At 36.8% G+C, this 18273-nt stretch overlaps 1 protein-coding gene across 1 annotated transcript in view; it reads right to left on the reverse strand.

Annotated features, from left to right (window-relative positions):
• Positions 1-18273, reverse strand: part of RGS7 (regulator of G-protein signaling 7) — an 83122-nt gene that overhangs the window by 40587 nt on the left and 24262 nt on the right. Inside the window, exons 3-5 of the mRNA XM_009864369.1 lie at positions 13596-13647; positions 2018-2082; positions 94-170 (exon numbers count right to left, since the gene is read on the reverse strand). Coding sequence (XP_009862671.1) covers positions 94-170; positions 2018-2082; positions 13596-13647 — 194 coding nt within the window. The remainder of the gene's footprint in view (positions 1-93; positions 171-2017; positions 2083-13595; positions 13648-18273) is intronic.

Consider the following 18273-nt stretch of genomic DNA (forward strand, 5'->3'; position numbering starts at 1 on the left):
TTTAAACATAAGAAATGTCCAATCACTTTTCCCTCCCCTTCTTCCTGGAAAAATCATGGAAACTCAAAATGTCTTGTCTTCAAAGGAACTTACTTTGCTTGTGCTTCAGCTTGCATAAAAATAAATTCCCATTTCCGAGCAAATGCTCGCTGTAGCCTGGCCAAACTCTCCTGAAAATACAACACAATTTTAGTGGGTTAGGTTGGAAGTTATTTACTCTTTAGTAGCTTTTAGTTTACCTTTCCCTCCTCTCTCACCTCCCCCGAAGTTGTAATGAAAGTCATGATACTTGTGTCAGTGTAAATATACCATATTTATCCGATATAAAGTCTTTGTTTGACACCAAAAGGGGTGGAACACTGGATCTATCTACTTTTGAATGCCCTGACAGTTTTAGTTTCTAAACTGTGATGACAAGAGACCTCCAGCAGAACATGGGATTTCTGAGGCATTTTTATATACTAGGTGCTGGCAGAGTAATTTTGTAATAATGCAAAGAAACGTTCTTTTTTTGAAAGTACATAATACTGAAAGATAACAGCAGTACTTTCCATACTGGATGATCCACATGACAACTCCCTTAAGTCACCTATGCAAACAATTTGCACTGAACGATGTTGGCTGCCTATTAGTTTATTTAAAATACAATACTAAGAAGCAATGAACATTTTGGCAAGACAGGAATCTTCCAAGACTGCCGTAGTTACCCTATTTTTAAAAAATGGAGACTATAATTCTTCACTACTGCATAGGAAATGTAAATATTCTGTAGCATAATAATAACAGGAAGATCTGTAAAATCTTAGCAAAATTATTTCCTCCAGTGATGCTGGAACAGCTTCACTGTCTGTAACAGAGCTTTTCCAATCTCCCCTCAGCCTACATGGTAGCAGTATGCAGTCTGTCAACACAGAGAAGGCTGTGGTTCTTACCTTCCTCCAAAAGGACCTCAGTTACCTTTGTGCACTGCTTTTACTGACACTAAGTGAAAACCTGTCTTTAAACTTGCTAACAAAAAGTGTTGCTTTAACTGTATTTCTATGCATTGCAAATGTTTCTCTGTGACATACTCACTGACAATAAAGACTGAAGAGTGAAGAAGAGACTTTCCAGAGATCTTGTCAATACTAGTAAAGGCTCTCACGGATAGTACCCTGGAGGTGAATTTTCTAAGGCATGTAAGTATAAAATTATGCATGCCCCACAGTCCAGTACACTGAAAAGCAAGCTTGTGCCAGAAGAAGCAATAGAGTGTGTCAGCATGGTGCTACTGCTGGAGGATTTGGCATGTTGAGAGGTCTGGCTGACTATCCTGCTATCATGTCACAGCAGCACAGCTGGACAGCTTTCAGCACAGAGCTGGGTCTGTTCATGAATTTTATGCTGACATTTTCATGAAAAATTCAGGAACTTTGAGGGGGAACAGGGATGGAATTCAAGACATCTCTCTCCTTAGAGAGCACATCCTCACCAGCTAATCAAACGCCCTCTTTTTCCAGCTCTTCCTGGCCCCAAATATCTTACCTTGCCTGGGGCACAGCATAATTTCCAGGGAGTGGGAAGTGCCTCTAGTCTGACCCTTTTTGCCTCTCATCTTACTGGTAGGACAAGGGCTCAAGTGCCAGCATCACTTTAAAGAAATGAGATTTGTATTTCTACAGCTACCAAGCACACTTGAAAACGTTGCCAGAGATCCTTCATTCAAACCTTGCACAGTGGAGAGTACAATTGCTTTTGAACACTCATGGTGTAGCTGGGATTTGTGAACAGTTATTTCTGATCCTGGCATGGTGATTTGAGCAGAGCAAGATTAAATATGGTCTGAAACTTCATTTTTTTTTCCCAGCTAGCCTTCACTACAGTCTCTCAAACACCATTTATGACTATGGAGCACTGCCAGACCCACATGCTGGTAAAAGTGGATAAAAAAGTGGAAAGTGGATAGTTTTCATGCTTAACATTACTTTACAAGCTCATTAGACCCAGCAGAGAAATTTACTTTTCCCCAGGTACTTACAGCTTCATAGTCTGCTAGCTCTAGCCTTGCTTTGTTTTGCATTGTCCGTTTGCAGAGGTAAACAGCTGGAACAGAATAACAGAGAATTTGCTACTATCTCAAAAACACAAATCGAGAGATCTTGTCTCTATTTTTCTGTAGGTTTTGTTTTAGTTTATCCTTTTATTCTAATAAGCTTTAAATACGGGATCAATGCTGCCAGTATTGTAACTAAAATGATGGGTCAGATACAGAGATTCATTAAATAATTATAAAATCTGCTTTAGGCAACAGACATCATATACAAAATGCATGAGACACTTGGGTTGAGGTTGTTTAATGGCCGGCACATTAAAGAAAAAATTGAAAAAAAAACCCTTTTAAACTGTGCATGTATAACTCATAATGCTTAGGAGGTTTATCAGGACTGCTGCTCTATTAATCAAATACATTTTTAAGAACAGGTACACGTGGTTTTATTTATTTTTACTTTATATTTAGGAGTCATAAAATTTCGCCCTAAGAAGATTTTAGCTAAAAATTAATTCCAGATAAAATTCAAGTCTCATACAGAATAGTTTGCTATAACTAATATTTAAAACAGAAAATAAAGTGAGACCAAAAAATGAAAAAAGTGCATCATGTATTAGATATAATGAGAAAAAAATATTCTTTCATTTATTTTCTAGATCCAAAATCCTTCAGCAGAGCTCTTCTGCCTCCACCTGATTCAGACAGAACAGAATCTTAACTAATAAAATGGAATATTGACAGCTAAATACTGAAAGGATGGAGGGATGAAAATGAAGCTTAAGACTACATAAACAGTACAGTGGTTTTCATCATGTTACTTGATCCAGAATTCTCTGTGCACTCCATTATCCTTGAAGGAAGTATATTTCCAAGAGACTTTATTTAGCAACAAATACTTCAGATCAACTCTGAATATTGCACAGCTTCCCCCACCACTAAGAAAATGAGCGCAGAACAATTTCTTATTGTGCAATATTCACCCACTTACTTCAGAGCACCTTCTCATGTGTGGAATCTTTTGATCATTGTAGGTAAGAAAACCTTAACTTATCTGTGGTGCCTAAAATCAGCAAAAACATTTACTGGCTGTCGTTACGAATGTTCCTGCTTCCTGCCTGCCTGCTTGTCCTCTACATGAGCAAAGAGAAATTACTTCACATAAGAACCAAATTCTTGCAGTCACTAGGAAGAAGGAAATGCTCATCTTAAACACAGCTTTGATTTTTAAGGTAGTCAAACTAGTTGTATTTTACAACTCCATGGAAATACTTATTTCTGAAGTCACCTGCAAATACATGCAAATCCATTCTAGTCGATGTTATTTCAGTGGAATTGATGAGAAGCACTTCCAATAAGTCCAGCTACAGCTATCGGTATTACTTGACATAAAATGAAGTTATATTTTAATTCACTTTTTGTCTTCCCTCCCCTCATTGTGTAGGTATTATCCGATCTATTTTCTTTTCATTTTCCACTCCCATAAGAAGCTGTGGTCTATTCCCTGCAGTATCATGTATCTTTTGATTCCAGAGCAATTTTTGTGTCTACAAAATCTACAAATATAGACCCAAATTCACATCACACATCAAGTATAGCAGACAGTTTCTATAGCTCAGTTTCCAAGCATTTTAATATTAGTATACACTTGCACTAATGCACTGGCAAGCATGCCAAAATGTCACAAACAGATGAAGGGAAAAATTTTGGACCCTTGTACCTGAGTTGCATAAACAATCAGTACGGTGGTAACAGAATACTGAGAAGAGAGATGTTCTTTGCCATTTAGTTTCTTTTACATTGAATCATTTTTCTCTCTTTTCATTCAAAATTGGTTATTTCATTGAACAAGAAAAAAATAAATACCTGGAAAATATTGTCAATAAAAATACATATTTAATAGAAATGCACAGACATTCCAAGGGTTAAATTTTCTCTAGGTCAACCAGTCTAATACCATTTGAACAGAAGCAAAACAAACTCTCCTGTTCTCTGCACTTGATTAAGCCCGTGTAAACCACATTCTCATGGTCCTTGTATAGGCACCTTTAGTTAACTTAGCACTTCCTCGAGTCCCATTGTGGGTATATTTTGGAATTGGCATCTCCTGCTACCTCCAACAAAAATCACTTCCATAGAGTGGATGACTGTCCGTCCTTCTGTCAGGATACCTTTTAACAAACTAGTGTCTTCACATCACAGAATTCTCAACACTGGCAAAACAACCACCTGGTCACCAGGAGCAGGGGAGAGGAACTAACTTGCCACAATATTATTCTAATACTGCATATAAAACTCTTGTCTTCCACATGTGACTGTACTGCAATATTTTCCCTGCAAGGTTCTTCTAATGACCCTTTTTGCTCCAACTCCATAGCAAGTACATCATAAGAACGTTTGGTTTTCATTATGAGCAAGCCAAGACTCAAAAAATTATGTTCATCCCTCAGACCTTTTTTCTCTGAAATATCCAGATCTCCTCCTCTTCGGGAGCCTAAAGATTATAATACATGTGGCTTGGATTGTTTATGTCAGAAATGCTTCTATGTGGCAGAATATGGCCAAGAAAGATTTAGTTATTTGAGAAATATGACATAACCACTAGTGTGGAAGAAAATAGTCCTGACGGACATTCCTACTCTTGACTCAATTTACTGCCATTGCTATGTGCAAACAATTACATCCTCATTATAGAACTGGATATTTGAGGATCTAAGAGCTACTTGTAGTCATAGGAGAAGCTGGCAGCAGCTCAGGAATTTGAGTTCACCAGTTCACACTCTTGTTATCATATTCTCTGGCTTGACTGTAACAAAATTCACTAGCACATTGGAAAGAAAGAAAAATGTGAAAATCACTCTCATTTTCAGCCAGAACATCTGAAAACACAGAGAAGTGAGGTTTTGTTCTTCTGACTTTTAGAGCAATGAGATCTGAAATACAGATACATGTTTCACAGGTACCACTCCTTTTCTGCACCGTGATATACGTGAAGTAACTGAAGGTGTTGGTACACCATGCAGTTGTAATTGCCCCAAACAGCCCATCCAGGGTCTCCACTGGGGCCCCCTTGCACCCAGGAGATGTGCTTAAGACCAGCTACTCCCCTGGACCAAGCTTGAGCTATGTTATAGACATGCCTCTAACCAGACCTGTAACTTAACAACCCTACCCTGACTTCCTGGCTTGACCTTAGGCCTTCCCAGTCACTTGAGACTTTGTCAGCAAGGACATTGCTCCTGCCTACACTGCTGTCACCCTCAGTTCTTGCTTAACTTTCCCTGCAGAGCTGCCCATTCTTGCCGCTCTCTGACAAAGGTGCTGAAAAGTGCTTAACATACAGATGAATGATATGCAAGAACAGGGTCTGATTAATAACCTCAATTTGCTAAATACGGACGGCTACATACAATCTTAGTTTTAGAGCCAGTGTATTCTGATGGATTTTGCAATCAACATAATTGCCTCCACTAGAGTGAATTATATATTAGACGCTATAGCTTGTGCTTTAGAAGTGACTGATTATAATGAGAAAACAGTTTTGTCAATAATTTTAAAGGCAATAATAATACATAATATTTCATAATGAAAGATGGTCAGTGTTGTTTATAAATTGGCATTGGAAAGACAGATCAGTACTAAAACACACTTTGGTAGCTGTGCAGTAAATACAGACTACTCGCTCCTGAAAATTCTGTTCAGGAATTGACAAAATGTGGGCGATGTGAGAGCTTTAAGGGAGACTGCAAAGTGTTCTAGCAAGGGTTGCCTGAAGAGGGTGTCTAGGTTTTTCCTTTTGTAATTTGTTTCAAACTGTTACACTCAAAATTATCTATATTCGTGGATAGCTACCTTTATTTTCTCAACTGTTCACTTATACTTGAAAGTTCCTAAGAAACCTCCATAGATTTTTTTCTTTAACAAAGATCATAGTGATAATGACAGGTTTCATTCTAGAATCAAGAAACTGGACTGAGTATATATCCTATTACGCACGCTTAGGGAAAAAAACCCAGAGCGTTCACCTCTAAGTTAAATAGGGAATTTAAGCTTGTTGCTAAACAAAGGCTAAATCTTCCCTCTCACCACAGCAGAGAAAAAGCCTCAGCTAAATTCAACAGAAGTACAACTGGGCCTCTGAAGACCACGGATAAAGCCACCTACATATCCACCACCATGTACACAGACTTAAACTCCTTACATAATTGTCCCAGTGCCGGTGGTGTTACAGCTCGATTCAGCCCCAGATGGTGGGCGTAGCTTTCAGTGAATACTCATTATCTCCGCTTAGGCCAGATTAAATTTATACTCTCTGTGAGTCAAAATTCTGATTTCAGAGTCAGTGTGCACCTGGCCAGTTAGTACTTAAAAAGCAAAGCAAACAGAAAATACTGCAAGGTCTAAGGGTTTCAGAGTTCTTCCTCTATATGTGAGTACCTGTGTCAGGTGAAGAATTACAGGACAATCGGCACAGAACATGACTGCAGGATAAAGCAAATTAAACTATCTCATTTAAACATCAGGATTTCTATTTCAGGGCAATTTATACCATCTTTAGGTCACCTCTGCTTTTACTCCAAAAAAATAATTTTTGCTCTTTGCAACAGCTGTTGAGTTTCACTTAGTCTTAAAAAAAAGATGACAACTTTTAGGCAGACAAAACTGCCAAATGCTCAGAAACATAATTTCTGAAACGCTCCGCCTTTTACTCTCTGATCATGCTATTTCTGTAACGCTTAAAGAGTGCAATTTTCTTATAGATTCAGACAGGTGGATGACTTTTTTACAGAAGCAAATAGCAAGAATGGAACCAAATTTCAAACTACCAGAGAGCTCAAGAATTAGAAAAATGAAAATTCATCAACACACAGAAGTCCCTGGATGACATTGGCCTGGGAAAGTCCTGCAGGGTGACAAATGAGGTATGACAGGGAGGTTACTCAAGCTACATTAACTATAGTATCACATAAACAATACCCTGTTGTTGAATCTAATTAAAAGTTGCATAATTTGAATTATTTCATACTTCCTGATGTTACCATAGTGCTTTAAATTTGCATTCAAGAATTTAACACCCTGCTTTGGCACAAAAAAAAATAAAGCTTTCTACCTTCTCTTAAGGCTCTCACTTTTAAGAGGGACTCAAATGCATTCACTAAAAGGTCTCGAAGAAGAGGAGGTGCAACCAATCAAATCACACTGATTTTGCATAGAAGTCACTTAGGGCACGTGCAATCCAAGACAAGGCTGAGGAAGTCAGAAGATGGAGAGTATTTTGTTCTAAACTGCAAAAGTCAGTTGCAGGGATGGCATCAGAAAGTGGCCATAACCTGACAACATAGGCAATTACTCAGTGTCCACCTGGCACTACAGAAAAGAGCATTTGCTGTTATTCCTCTCTTCATGGCCTGAAAGCTCTCATTTCCACATTGATATTGAAGCAGACGAACCTATTCAGTTTACTCAACACAGTATATCTGAAAGCAATTCTGAAAATTATGAGTTATGTTTATAAATCTCAGAACTTATTCTGATAAGAAATCTGATCTCTATTTATAGGGGATAAAGATGAAGATCATCAATGCTTTTGAAATAATGCTACAGAAAACATGTACCTAGGTCGGTTATCTTTTCATATGCAAGCATACAAATGCATTGGCCAAACACATGAAATAAGTTGTATATTCATGGAAAGAAAAATTCAGGTAAGTACAAAACTGTGAGGTGGTGAGCTGACAGGAAGCATTTTTAGGAAATGCTTCCTGCTTACAAAGCCCTTGCTGCAGTGGTTTGTCAATGTCAGAATTAGCAAGGATCAGAATGAAATTCAGGACATGCTTATTGAAGTGAGACTTTCTTTCTTCCTTTTCATCATTTATATGACAGAGATAGCTCCTAATGAGTGAATAATGTAGCTCTGCAGAGAAATATAATGGGATACAAATTCAGACCAGAAAAAAATTCTGCAGGTCACCTCTTCCATCTTTCTGCTAATGCAAGTCTCTTTTCTAAAGCTCTTTTGATTCAGTTCTGCTCAGACTAAATTTTATGCATTGCAAGCAACAGACCCAGCCACACTTTCTTCGGGAATTTATTTCCTTTTAGACTGTACTCTCCACTTAGTCCTGCCACCAAGATCTTAGACAATATATTCTGTATATGCAGTTTCTCAAAGCAAAGTCACTCAATTAAGGAGCCACAATCCAGTCTTAGCAATAATTTAGTGCATTACTTGACTCTAACTGAAAGAGTCTGTTTCTTACTACACCTAGAAATCCAGCAAATTTTGAGATGGGTCCTTAAAGGAGGATCTCTATTAAGGACATAAGAGGACTGCTTGCAGGAGTCCTTGCTGACGTACTCTGCCTGACACTAGGCATTGAGAAAACAGGAACTCAGCATCAAGACCCAAGACTATAGAACTGCAGAGCTCTCCAGAACCTATTTATACTGTATTGGTAAATTTCTCCTCATTCTCATCACATAATTTCAAACACATAATTTTTTATTCATATTTACATCAAAGAAAATGCTACTCTGCTACCAGTTTTGCCCCAAGCTACTGACTCATACTTATGGATTGATTTCAGGAGATGCTGAGCACACGCAGTTTTCCAGCAGAGTTCAGGTAAGCAATAGGGCTTAATATTTCTCAAACACAAATCGCTTACTAATAAGCTGTTGCCAAGGGAATCCTGCCTGAGCATTTGTGAAAAGAAAGTATATAATGCATCCTCTGTACAGTTCTCTTTGTAGCTAGCTACTCCACAGAGGGAGGTGCAGCAAGTTGAATGAGAGAAAATTTCTGAACTAATCAAATTTTCATAGTGGGATTTGAAGCTGGGCACATAAGTAAGCAATAACCTCTATAGAGAGGAAGTTACATGGAAATTTTTAATCCGTGGAAAACACAATACATAAAAACAGTTGGACATGATGATCTTAAAGGTCTTTTCCAAACTAAATGATTCAATGATTCTATGATTGTAATTACTTTTTGTGAACGATGTACTTTTTAGCATGGCTGCAAGTTTGGCAGAGAGGCAGATGAGCCAGGTGCGATGGCTCTTGTTCAGAATTGAGCATCAGAGGCTGAACTACAAGAAGGTATTGTTAGGAAGGAAGCTTTGCACTAACTGACTTGTTAGCCAATTATTAAGAAAATTTAAAAAGGACAGACTTTTGCTTTCATAAAAATGCTGAGGAAAAACAACTACGAAACAACAACTTTCACATAGCAAAAGTAGGTAGTTTCCTTAACTTACTGTCAGATTGGATAAGAGAATCATGCATATTTATACAACTGCCACAGAAGTTTACAGGTAACACTTGTCCAGGAAGGGAGCTTACATTTTTAAAGGGAGTAATTAATTAAAGCTTTTTTTTTTCCCTGTAAGTGTTTTAATTTCCTACAAGATTGCCTTGACAACACCTGACTTCACCTGCTGAAAATACATACATTTTCAAAATTTGTCCTTCTTTACAGCAGCAGAATTAAAGAATTTTCTTTGAATATATGTAAAATAAATCTCATTTACCATCATTTACATATCACATGGTCACGTGCTCTTAAACTCACGTTGCATTATTAGTTATTTACTGTGTTCTTCTTAACCTACCAAGATTCTGCAATCCTCCTTCATTTTTAACTCATTTGGGAGAAATACAAACACAAAATTTCAAGGGTGAAACAGCAACTATATAGACACAGTTGACTAACATCTTCTAGTATCAGTCCAAACCTCCTTAAGTGACTGTGGCACTTTCAACATTTTATTCACTCTCACCTTTGAAAATATTTCTTTTTTTTAATAAGCAGTTAACTGTAAGAAAAGATCTGTATGTCACAGACACTTTTGAGTCTAATCATCAACAAAAGTATTTAGAGAAAATGAGTAAAGGTTACTAATTCTTCATATCTTACATGCCTCAAATTCTTGTAACTCCCTTACATTGTCACAGCTATGTTTATTCGTTTGCTTGGGTTTGAGCTTTTCAAATGCAAAAGTAATGGCTGTTTCATTTTTAATGGAATTTTTCCCTAACCTTTTGTATTTCTTACTATCTCATTCAAAAAAAGAGAACAGTAAGGAACTGAATTCCTCAGATTTGTAACAGCTGTGAGTCACTAAACCTCCAAGAGAACCTAACAGGCCTGATGAGAACTGAAGCCAAATGCATATGGAATAACATTTTCATATGTGGCATCATATTCCCCCTTTCTAAGATGCAATGGACTTCAAAAGTCTCCATATGTAATTAATTCTTAATGACCCAAACTATTTTTAATCTGCCAGAAAAGAAAAAATCTGTCAGTTTTAAAAAGAAAAAGAGAAGATAATTAGAAATAGGTTGTACGCTCAGCCATTACTTGCGATCATTTCCAGAGCCAGTTTTCTGAACTGAGATCCAATTCTATTTGTCACAAAACCAAATTATAATTCAAATTATAATTCAAAACCAAATTACAGTTATAACATGACTTAACTCACAGGAAACACAAGATGATTTGAACTACACTGGCCTTAAGAAAATGGTTGTTATTATTGTCACATAATAATAGTAATGATAGCAATAACAATACCAATAAAAAAATAACACACATTTTTTTCATTAACAAGATTCCTGCAGAAACCAATCAGATTCTACACAGAACAACATGTCCTGTATGAGTGGACTCAAAGACATATGGCATTAAAACATGTATCATCAACAGATGGAATCTAAGAACCTGCCTTTTAAAAAATTATTTGCAATCTGAGGCATCTTAGAGCATGATTTTTAAGAAAAGGAGAGAGAGACTTTCAGTACTTTTTGAAAAGTAACACTTTCTTAATAACTGCAGAATGATGAGATGGCCAAAATTTTGACAGTTACAATAAAAAAAAAAAAGCTACACAATTCCACTTTGACATACAATAAAATAATCCAAGCCCTCTTTGTGCCACCAAGACACAGCACTGCCCTTTAGCTTTATTATGAGAACAGGTCTGCAGTTTCTTTACATTTTGGAATATTCTATTTTCATGTCTTTTTTCTTCGCATTTTCTTCAGATGAATCTTTTTAATGAAACTATTTGCTACTACAAGTCCACATGGAAAAAGAAATTATTTTTTAGGGAAGATATTATTATTTTGCAGAAAGAAGTAAAGATAATTTGTTTCTGACTTAGCTCTAGTAATAAACTAGCACACACAGGATCTCAATCTCATTTAATTTATAGTTTCAGATTAATTATTTTCTTGGCAGTATGCTACGTTCTGGACAGTAGCCCAGCTATGGGTGAGTAAATGACTGAGAGTAATTTTTAAATTAAAATAAAATTGCAGTGTGTTTTCAAAGACTTGTAAAATTAGGTCAATGCCAAAGAAAGTGGTTTGCTTTGTTAATAACTTTGAAAAAGGAAGATTACAGGGAAAGACTACTTCTTGCTAGCCTTGAGAGATTCCTAATGCCTGCCACAGTCATTATTTTTAAGAGGTGCAGTTTCAAGCTTGTTCAGGACAAGTCCATGAAAATGGAAGCACTGCACATCATCATAATACATGTCAAGTACAAAATGCATTTGCATATCTTTAATAAAATAAATTCTATTTATTATACTCTCTAGAAAGTAGCAGAATTACTGTGAAAATCCACAGAACCTCTCTGGAGTGTATTTAAGGTGGAATTTATCCTTTAATAACATGGAACTTTTTCAATCCTACCTTAGATTTATTTTGGATTCTTGAATATTATCTGATTTTTCTGTATTCTTCTGCTGAGCATTGTTTACAACAGTTATGTGATTCTTTTTGCAATCAGCTGTGCTCAGTTGTCCCCTCATCTGCCCTCTCTTTACATTCATAGAATGGCATTGAAAAAAAATCCTCAGGAAACAAGGCAAATGATAACTTCTGGGACTGAGAAGACACTAACCTAATAAGAACACTATTGCAAGGTTGTCTTAAAATCTTATTTTCCTGCAAAAGCTCTAGCATTAGCCAATTCTGGCAATACACAGGCACCTTAGGTAGATCTATTGCAATGCTCTGACCCTGCTGCATGGAGGAGCTGCAGGCAGATGTCTTACAGGCTTGCCCCTTTGGCTCATGAGACGGCAGGGTTGGAGCTTTCCCTTCCTTCACCCCTCTGCAACAGAAGAGCTTAAATTGACCACCTGGAGCATATTTGACAACTCTTATATCAGCTGTGACTACAAAAGTTCCTTTCTCCTAATTTAGCTTTATCTCAAGTTCAAACCTCTCAAGCATATATTTATTTATTAAAATCCCCTCGTAATGTAATACATATTACAGCTGAATAATTCAGTATCTCTTAAAACCATAGTAAAATGCTTTCTGATCTTTAACATATTAGGAAACGATACTGGAGTGTCCCTCTGAGAAAAGCATGTAACACTTTCAAAGAAAGGAAAAAAAATTAAGTGGTAAACCAAGCATTTCTCCTTCAAGGACTGATTTCCTCATACAGAGTGGCTAATCATTCAGGTGTGGTACAGATTACTCCTCCTTTGTAGCTTTCAATAACTATTTGCTGGATGTCTTCAAATCTCAGTATTTAAAAGAAAGAAGAACATTTTTTTCCTCCTAAGGGATGAAGGAACTGTTACCATTTTCAAACTTTACCTTGAAGGCACTCAGCTCTGCTGAGAATCTCAGACTGAAATTGTTTTATTTAGCAATGTATTTGAAATTAAATTGTGTCTTCTTGCAGAAAGGAAGAAAGCATCTATTGAACTATCCAAACCAAGGGCTGCGATTGAATTCATGTTACAAGCGAACACACACCTGAATTTCCAAAAAGCTATAAACCGATTTTCAAAGCTTGAGCTTCTGCAAAGGTAAGCTATCATATAAACGCTATTAACTAAGTGAACTGGTCTGCAGATGAGCTGCAATACTTACAGTGTGGATTAGAATTAGCAGGAGACTGCTCATAGATAATCCATTTCATTTAAAAATTAGGTCACTATTCGGTATATAGAGGCACCTAATTCTGGTTATTTTTTTTAATACTTTGCTACATATTATCTTCTATTCTTTGCTTCATATTATCTTCTATTTTTCTGTCTAAGCTCACATCGGTAATTAGAACATGTAATTTATGAATAAAACCTCAAGAAACAGGCAAATAAATTTTCCACAGGGTGCATATCAGAAATAAAATATCTAAACTAGACACATTTTGGGGGTCTGAATCTGAGAATAACTATCACACAATCATCAATAAAGTGTTCTCTGCTTCACCGAGACTTCATCACTATAAATAATTACACTTCCTGGAGCAAACAGAAGATGTAAATGGCAAGAGATGTTTTGACGAGTTTTGAGGATTTTTTTTTCTTTTCCCCTCAGATCAACTCCAAATCAGACTTAATAAACTTTTAGTAAACTTTAAAATGGTAACAGCACATTCATTTCAATATCAGCAATTCTTGCACAGGAATTACATGACAAAGAATTATGTTTTTAACAGTGGGATGATTAAACAAGACAGACTGCAATGATGTGTTCATTCATATAATACATAATTCCCGAAAGAAATAGGAAAGATTTCTACACTGACCATAGTCTGTGTTTTCCGGCTCCCAACAATTTGATGGCCAAAAATAGGGTGTCTATAGACAAAACAAAAAAGTAGGGAACTCATGTTAGACAATGCAAGCATTATACAGTCCTTGGATTGACACTGGTTTTCAGAGTCAGTTTACACTTTGGTAGATCTATTATATTGTTAACTTGACGATTTTGAAATAGGCATCAAAACAGAAGATTACTTTTGTATGCTTGTTTATTGCACTCGTGTCAGAATGGCATTGAAAAAGAAGAACAAAGTGTTCTTTTTATTTTTAAAGTTAAGGGAACAAAAACCACAAGGTTAGGTAGTGAGGTTGTCTTTTTCATCTTCCCTAGCAACATACCTCTCACATGTCCTGAAGAATCAGTTTTAGAAGGCAACAAGACAGAATGGGGTACATCTAGTTCTTGATTCTGGAGTTTTCTTTAGTATATATTAATATTTAATACTCTTCCCTAGGAGTTATATGTTTAAAAATGCCAGTAAATACAACCTGTTTTCACAAAGTTATCAAAGTTAATTTGTTTAAGTCTATTTTTTCCTAATTGTTCACCAATTGTGATTTTAAATTTGATTTTTTAATGGAAAGCCAATAAAAGGAATAATAATTAAATACTATGCTAATTAAAACTGTTAAATATATTCTTAAAATAATTCATTTCTAAAAAATTAAGAATCTAAGACAACATAGGCATTTTTCACACAAATATTTTTTAAAAGAGTAACTCCTTGTTAAAATGTAAACGTTTATAGTATTTTATACATAAAACACTCATATATATATATATAAAAATATATACAGACACACAGAGAATTACATATTCTTCTGCAGTTGAATTAACCTCATTAAATACGTGGACTGGTCTGAGTGGTATTTCAAAACACAGGTGCTTCCTTAGAAAAAACTTGTGCTTTATTCTCTGTTTCTTACTAGTTTTTCCTCAAAGACCTCCCAGCTGCAAAAATGAAAACCTCTCTTGCTGCCCACTTCCCTCAAAATTGTTTTCATGTTAATTTGGAGACCAAGAGGCCTGAAGGGTAGGTAAGACATTCACACCTACTGTCAGGTTAAAAATATATTGCGAAAAACCCCTCTCTATTGTTACAATGACCCATCAACTTTAATAGGAGCGATATAGAACTTGTTATTTATTGCAGAACGCAATGAGTTAAAGGGTAGAAAAAGAAACTATCACAAGCTAAATTCAAAGGCTGAGATGTGTCTGTGCTGTTTTGTTCCCTGTGAGGGTGCAGCAAGAACTCATTCTTCTCTCAACTATTCCTTCACAGTGCCACTGGAATCAAAGTGACCAGTATAAGCACAAATGGAAGGAAGAAGAGGAACTCCTAAATGATGAACGGCAGTACTTGGCAAGTCCTGGAGAAGTACTAAGGTATAAAAGGAATTTCAGTATGTCAGTCATATAAAGTATAAAGTCACCATCATTTACATAAACAGTTTTCAAACACATGAAGGGATAACAGTCCTTCCTTAGAGGCATGAAGCATAACTCAGGAGAGGCCCAAGAAGAAAAGCACAACTACAATTTTTTCCTGCTCACAGTAACTTTAACCTCTGTTTACAAGTTCAAGCTGAGCTTCTTGAAAAAGTGTGCAGTGAGGGTTACTAAATACATAGAAGCCATATCTCCTCAGGCAGCCTCTGAGCAAAAACTGGCTGGGGGTCAGATTTTATTTAGGGGAAAGTAGCAGTTATGGTGAGGAATGGCTGGAGAAAGGTGCAGGAGAAGAGCCATTTTAGAAGTAAAGAGACAGAGATTTTTCCAGTTGTGAGTATATTTGCTGCAAATTCCATATTAACACTCCTCATACAGACTTAAGATTTCTCTTGACAAATTATACATACTCCAATCCCATCTGAAATTAAAAAATAAATTCTGTCATCTGATTTTGAGTCAATCTCAAAACTGCTTTTGGCATTCACTTCACATCAGGCTATGAAAAAAATACTATATATTCATGACTATATGTTTATGATGTCAGAGAGGGACTCTGTTGTTCCATACAGAAATAAAAAGCTACCCCCAGCCAGCAACAACACTGCAAGTAGTAGTTCTGGGAGGCTCACAGAGAGATTATATCCATCAATGATAAATCTGCTATTACTCATTTCAATATTTACTTACAATAACTCATTAAAAGTTTACTGGGACTTGCATATTAGTGGTGGAGGGAGTGTGGGTGGCTAAACAGAATACAGGTAAGGGGTCAGGATTTTCAGCGTTGGGAAATGTCACTTTAGCTCACTAGGAGGCAGAGGTGGCCAAGGCTTTTCTCAAGGGTGAAGAGGCACATCCCAATGGCAAGACCTGCTTCTAACAGAGGGACTCAGTTCAGACCAATGCTGAAAAGTGTGAAAATGCACAATTTTGCTTTCCAAAGCTTTTGAGGAAAAAACTTTTGAGGAAACACATAAAACAGATGTTGTTCCGTTAGAGAATACCTCACCAAGACTTTGCAAGTGTGTAGTACTTGGAGTGAAAGTGATGAGACTGGCACTTTTATGTAAAGACAAGCGCAGCAGCACGAGGGCCAGCAGGCTCAGAGAGCAGGCAGAGGAGATCTCTTGGGCAGGTAAATCGAGGGACAATGAGAGAGAAAGGAGATGGCAGGTATGGGTGGAGATGGTACTAAATGTCCAAGTACCTTTAGAGAGAAAACATAGTGACAGGCCAGTGTATCCACAGTAGCACTCTCCAGTCAACTAAACATGGAAAAAGGACAAATTAATGCATATGCTACTAAGAGTTAGTCTAAGCCTCCCTGCATCACCAAGTCTCTGGAGATAAAAGCAGAAAAGCTGAAAAAGAACATAAGTATTAATTAGGAAAGCACATGATAACTCAACATAAAAGGTTTCACTAATGTGTTATATGGTAAGCCAAAAATACCAGCAAAAGGCAAACGTTACGATATGAGAAAGGAGTTCAGATAAGAGTACAGATAAGTAGAGAGGATAACTAAATGAGTCTCCCTCCAAAGGGAGGGAGACTGTGGTCAGATAAAGGTCTTTCTTTCCACGGAATGACAGACATGTGGTCTGCTTGCTGATACTCTGAACAGGGCAGGCACAACGCGCCTCTGAGCTCCACGCCATGATCCTGCCTGCAGATGCGTTCAGTGGGACCTGCTGAGAAGTGCAGCTCATCACCTCAAGCACTGCAACGTGGCTGGAGCTGGCCTCCACCCAGCTGGCTCCTGGTGGGAATAAAGTTCAAGTCTGCCTGCAATCAGCTCTGCAAACTTGCCCCAAATTAATTTTGACATGAAGGTAAGACTGTGGGGTAAAGCACAGGAAGAGAAATATTTACATGAGGTCACACAGTTCAGGGTAGAGGCCTGATGACATTCAGCACAGGATGCTTAAGGAATTATTGTGTTTTCATGCAGGTAAACTGTTTATTCCTTAAAAAAAATAAAAAGTGTCACCAAACGAAAGAATAACTCCTGGTTCCTTAGCACTTGAGTTATATGCATGTGTAAGTACTATGATGGATTTTTTGTTCTGGTACTCTGGTACTCCTCTTTCTCCTCTATCTGTATTACAGAGTTAGCTAGTATCTAACTGGCAAGAATTATCAAAAGTATTGGATTATCTGCATGATGTTTAAAAAGGTGTAAGTTACCTGAAGAGCAAGTTATACAGGGAAGAAATATACATTCAAGTAACTTTTCAAACATGGGCAGTTATTAAAAAAAAATCACATAAGGCAGAGGAGCCTCAGAAGACTACAGCAAGGGGAAGATCAGAAAAGGTGAAAAGCTAAAAAGCTGAAATAACCTGTATTCTAATCTTCCTAGACCTACCATCTAGATTAATTGTAACACACTGTTTCTGACCACTTAAAAGCCAAAGGTTACTAATATTTGGATTTTTCTAAATCATATTAGGTCACTGGCATTGTAAAGCCCCTGCTAGTGAGAAATAAACAGTAGATGCTTTGTATTTTGACCAAGGCAAAGTCCTACATTACTTTCTCACCAGTACAAGAATTATGATATTACCATAAGATGTGCGCTCAAAAGCAACTACAGCTGCTGATAACTTTGTATTCCAAGAGCAGATAACTATTATGCACTTTCAAAGCAGGAAATGGCATTGATGGGTGCAGAGGCAAGGAAAACTCTCCTAAAATCAAAGACAATAACAGCGCTAAGGGACAGGATTAAGACTTAAAAGGAAAGAAAGTTTAAAAAAAATAAAATCAAGAAAAATCTGTAAAAAACCCTAGACACTGAAAATGAAACATGATTTTAAAAATCAGTTTCTAATTAAAGGATTTTTGCAATGCTATGTTTGTATGGGAAAAATCCACCAACAAGAAACTTGTACATTGTTGAAATAACTGACATCTTCCCAGAGATACATTTCCTTGCCTAATTGTTCTGGTCTTAACCTACCTAGCTGTGTGTCATGCACACTGGATAAACTGGAATCTATGATCTATTAAAAAGCTCCCATAGCAATGTAAGTAGGCTCTGCCCATGTAAATGACCACCTCTATACCCAGACTATGCAAACACAGCTTGGTTTAACTATTTGTTACAACTCACATATCCCAAGTACACTGTAGAAGAATTGTAACATCCCTTGCAATATCGCATATTCCTACGGTACTAACATTATACAATCTGTGTACCTTGT

This window comes from Apaloderma vittatum, unplaced genomic scaffold (genome assembly GCF_000703405.1).
Source record: "Apaloderma vittatum isolate BGI_N311 unplaced genomic scaffold, ASM70340v1 scaffold922, whole genome shotgun sequence".
Classification (NCBI taxonomy): Eukaryota; Metazoa; Chordata; class Aves; order Trogoniformes; family Trogonidae; genus Apaloderma; species Apaloderma vittatum.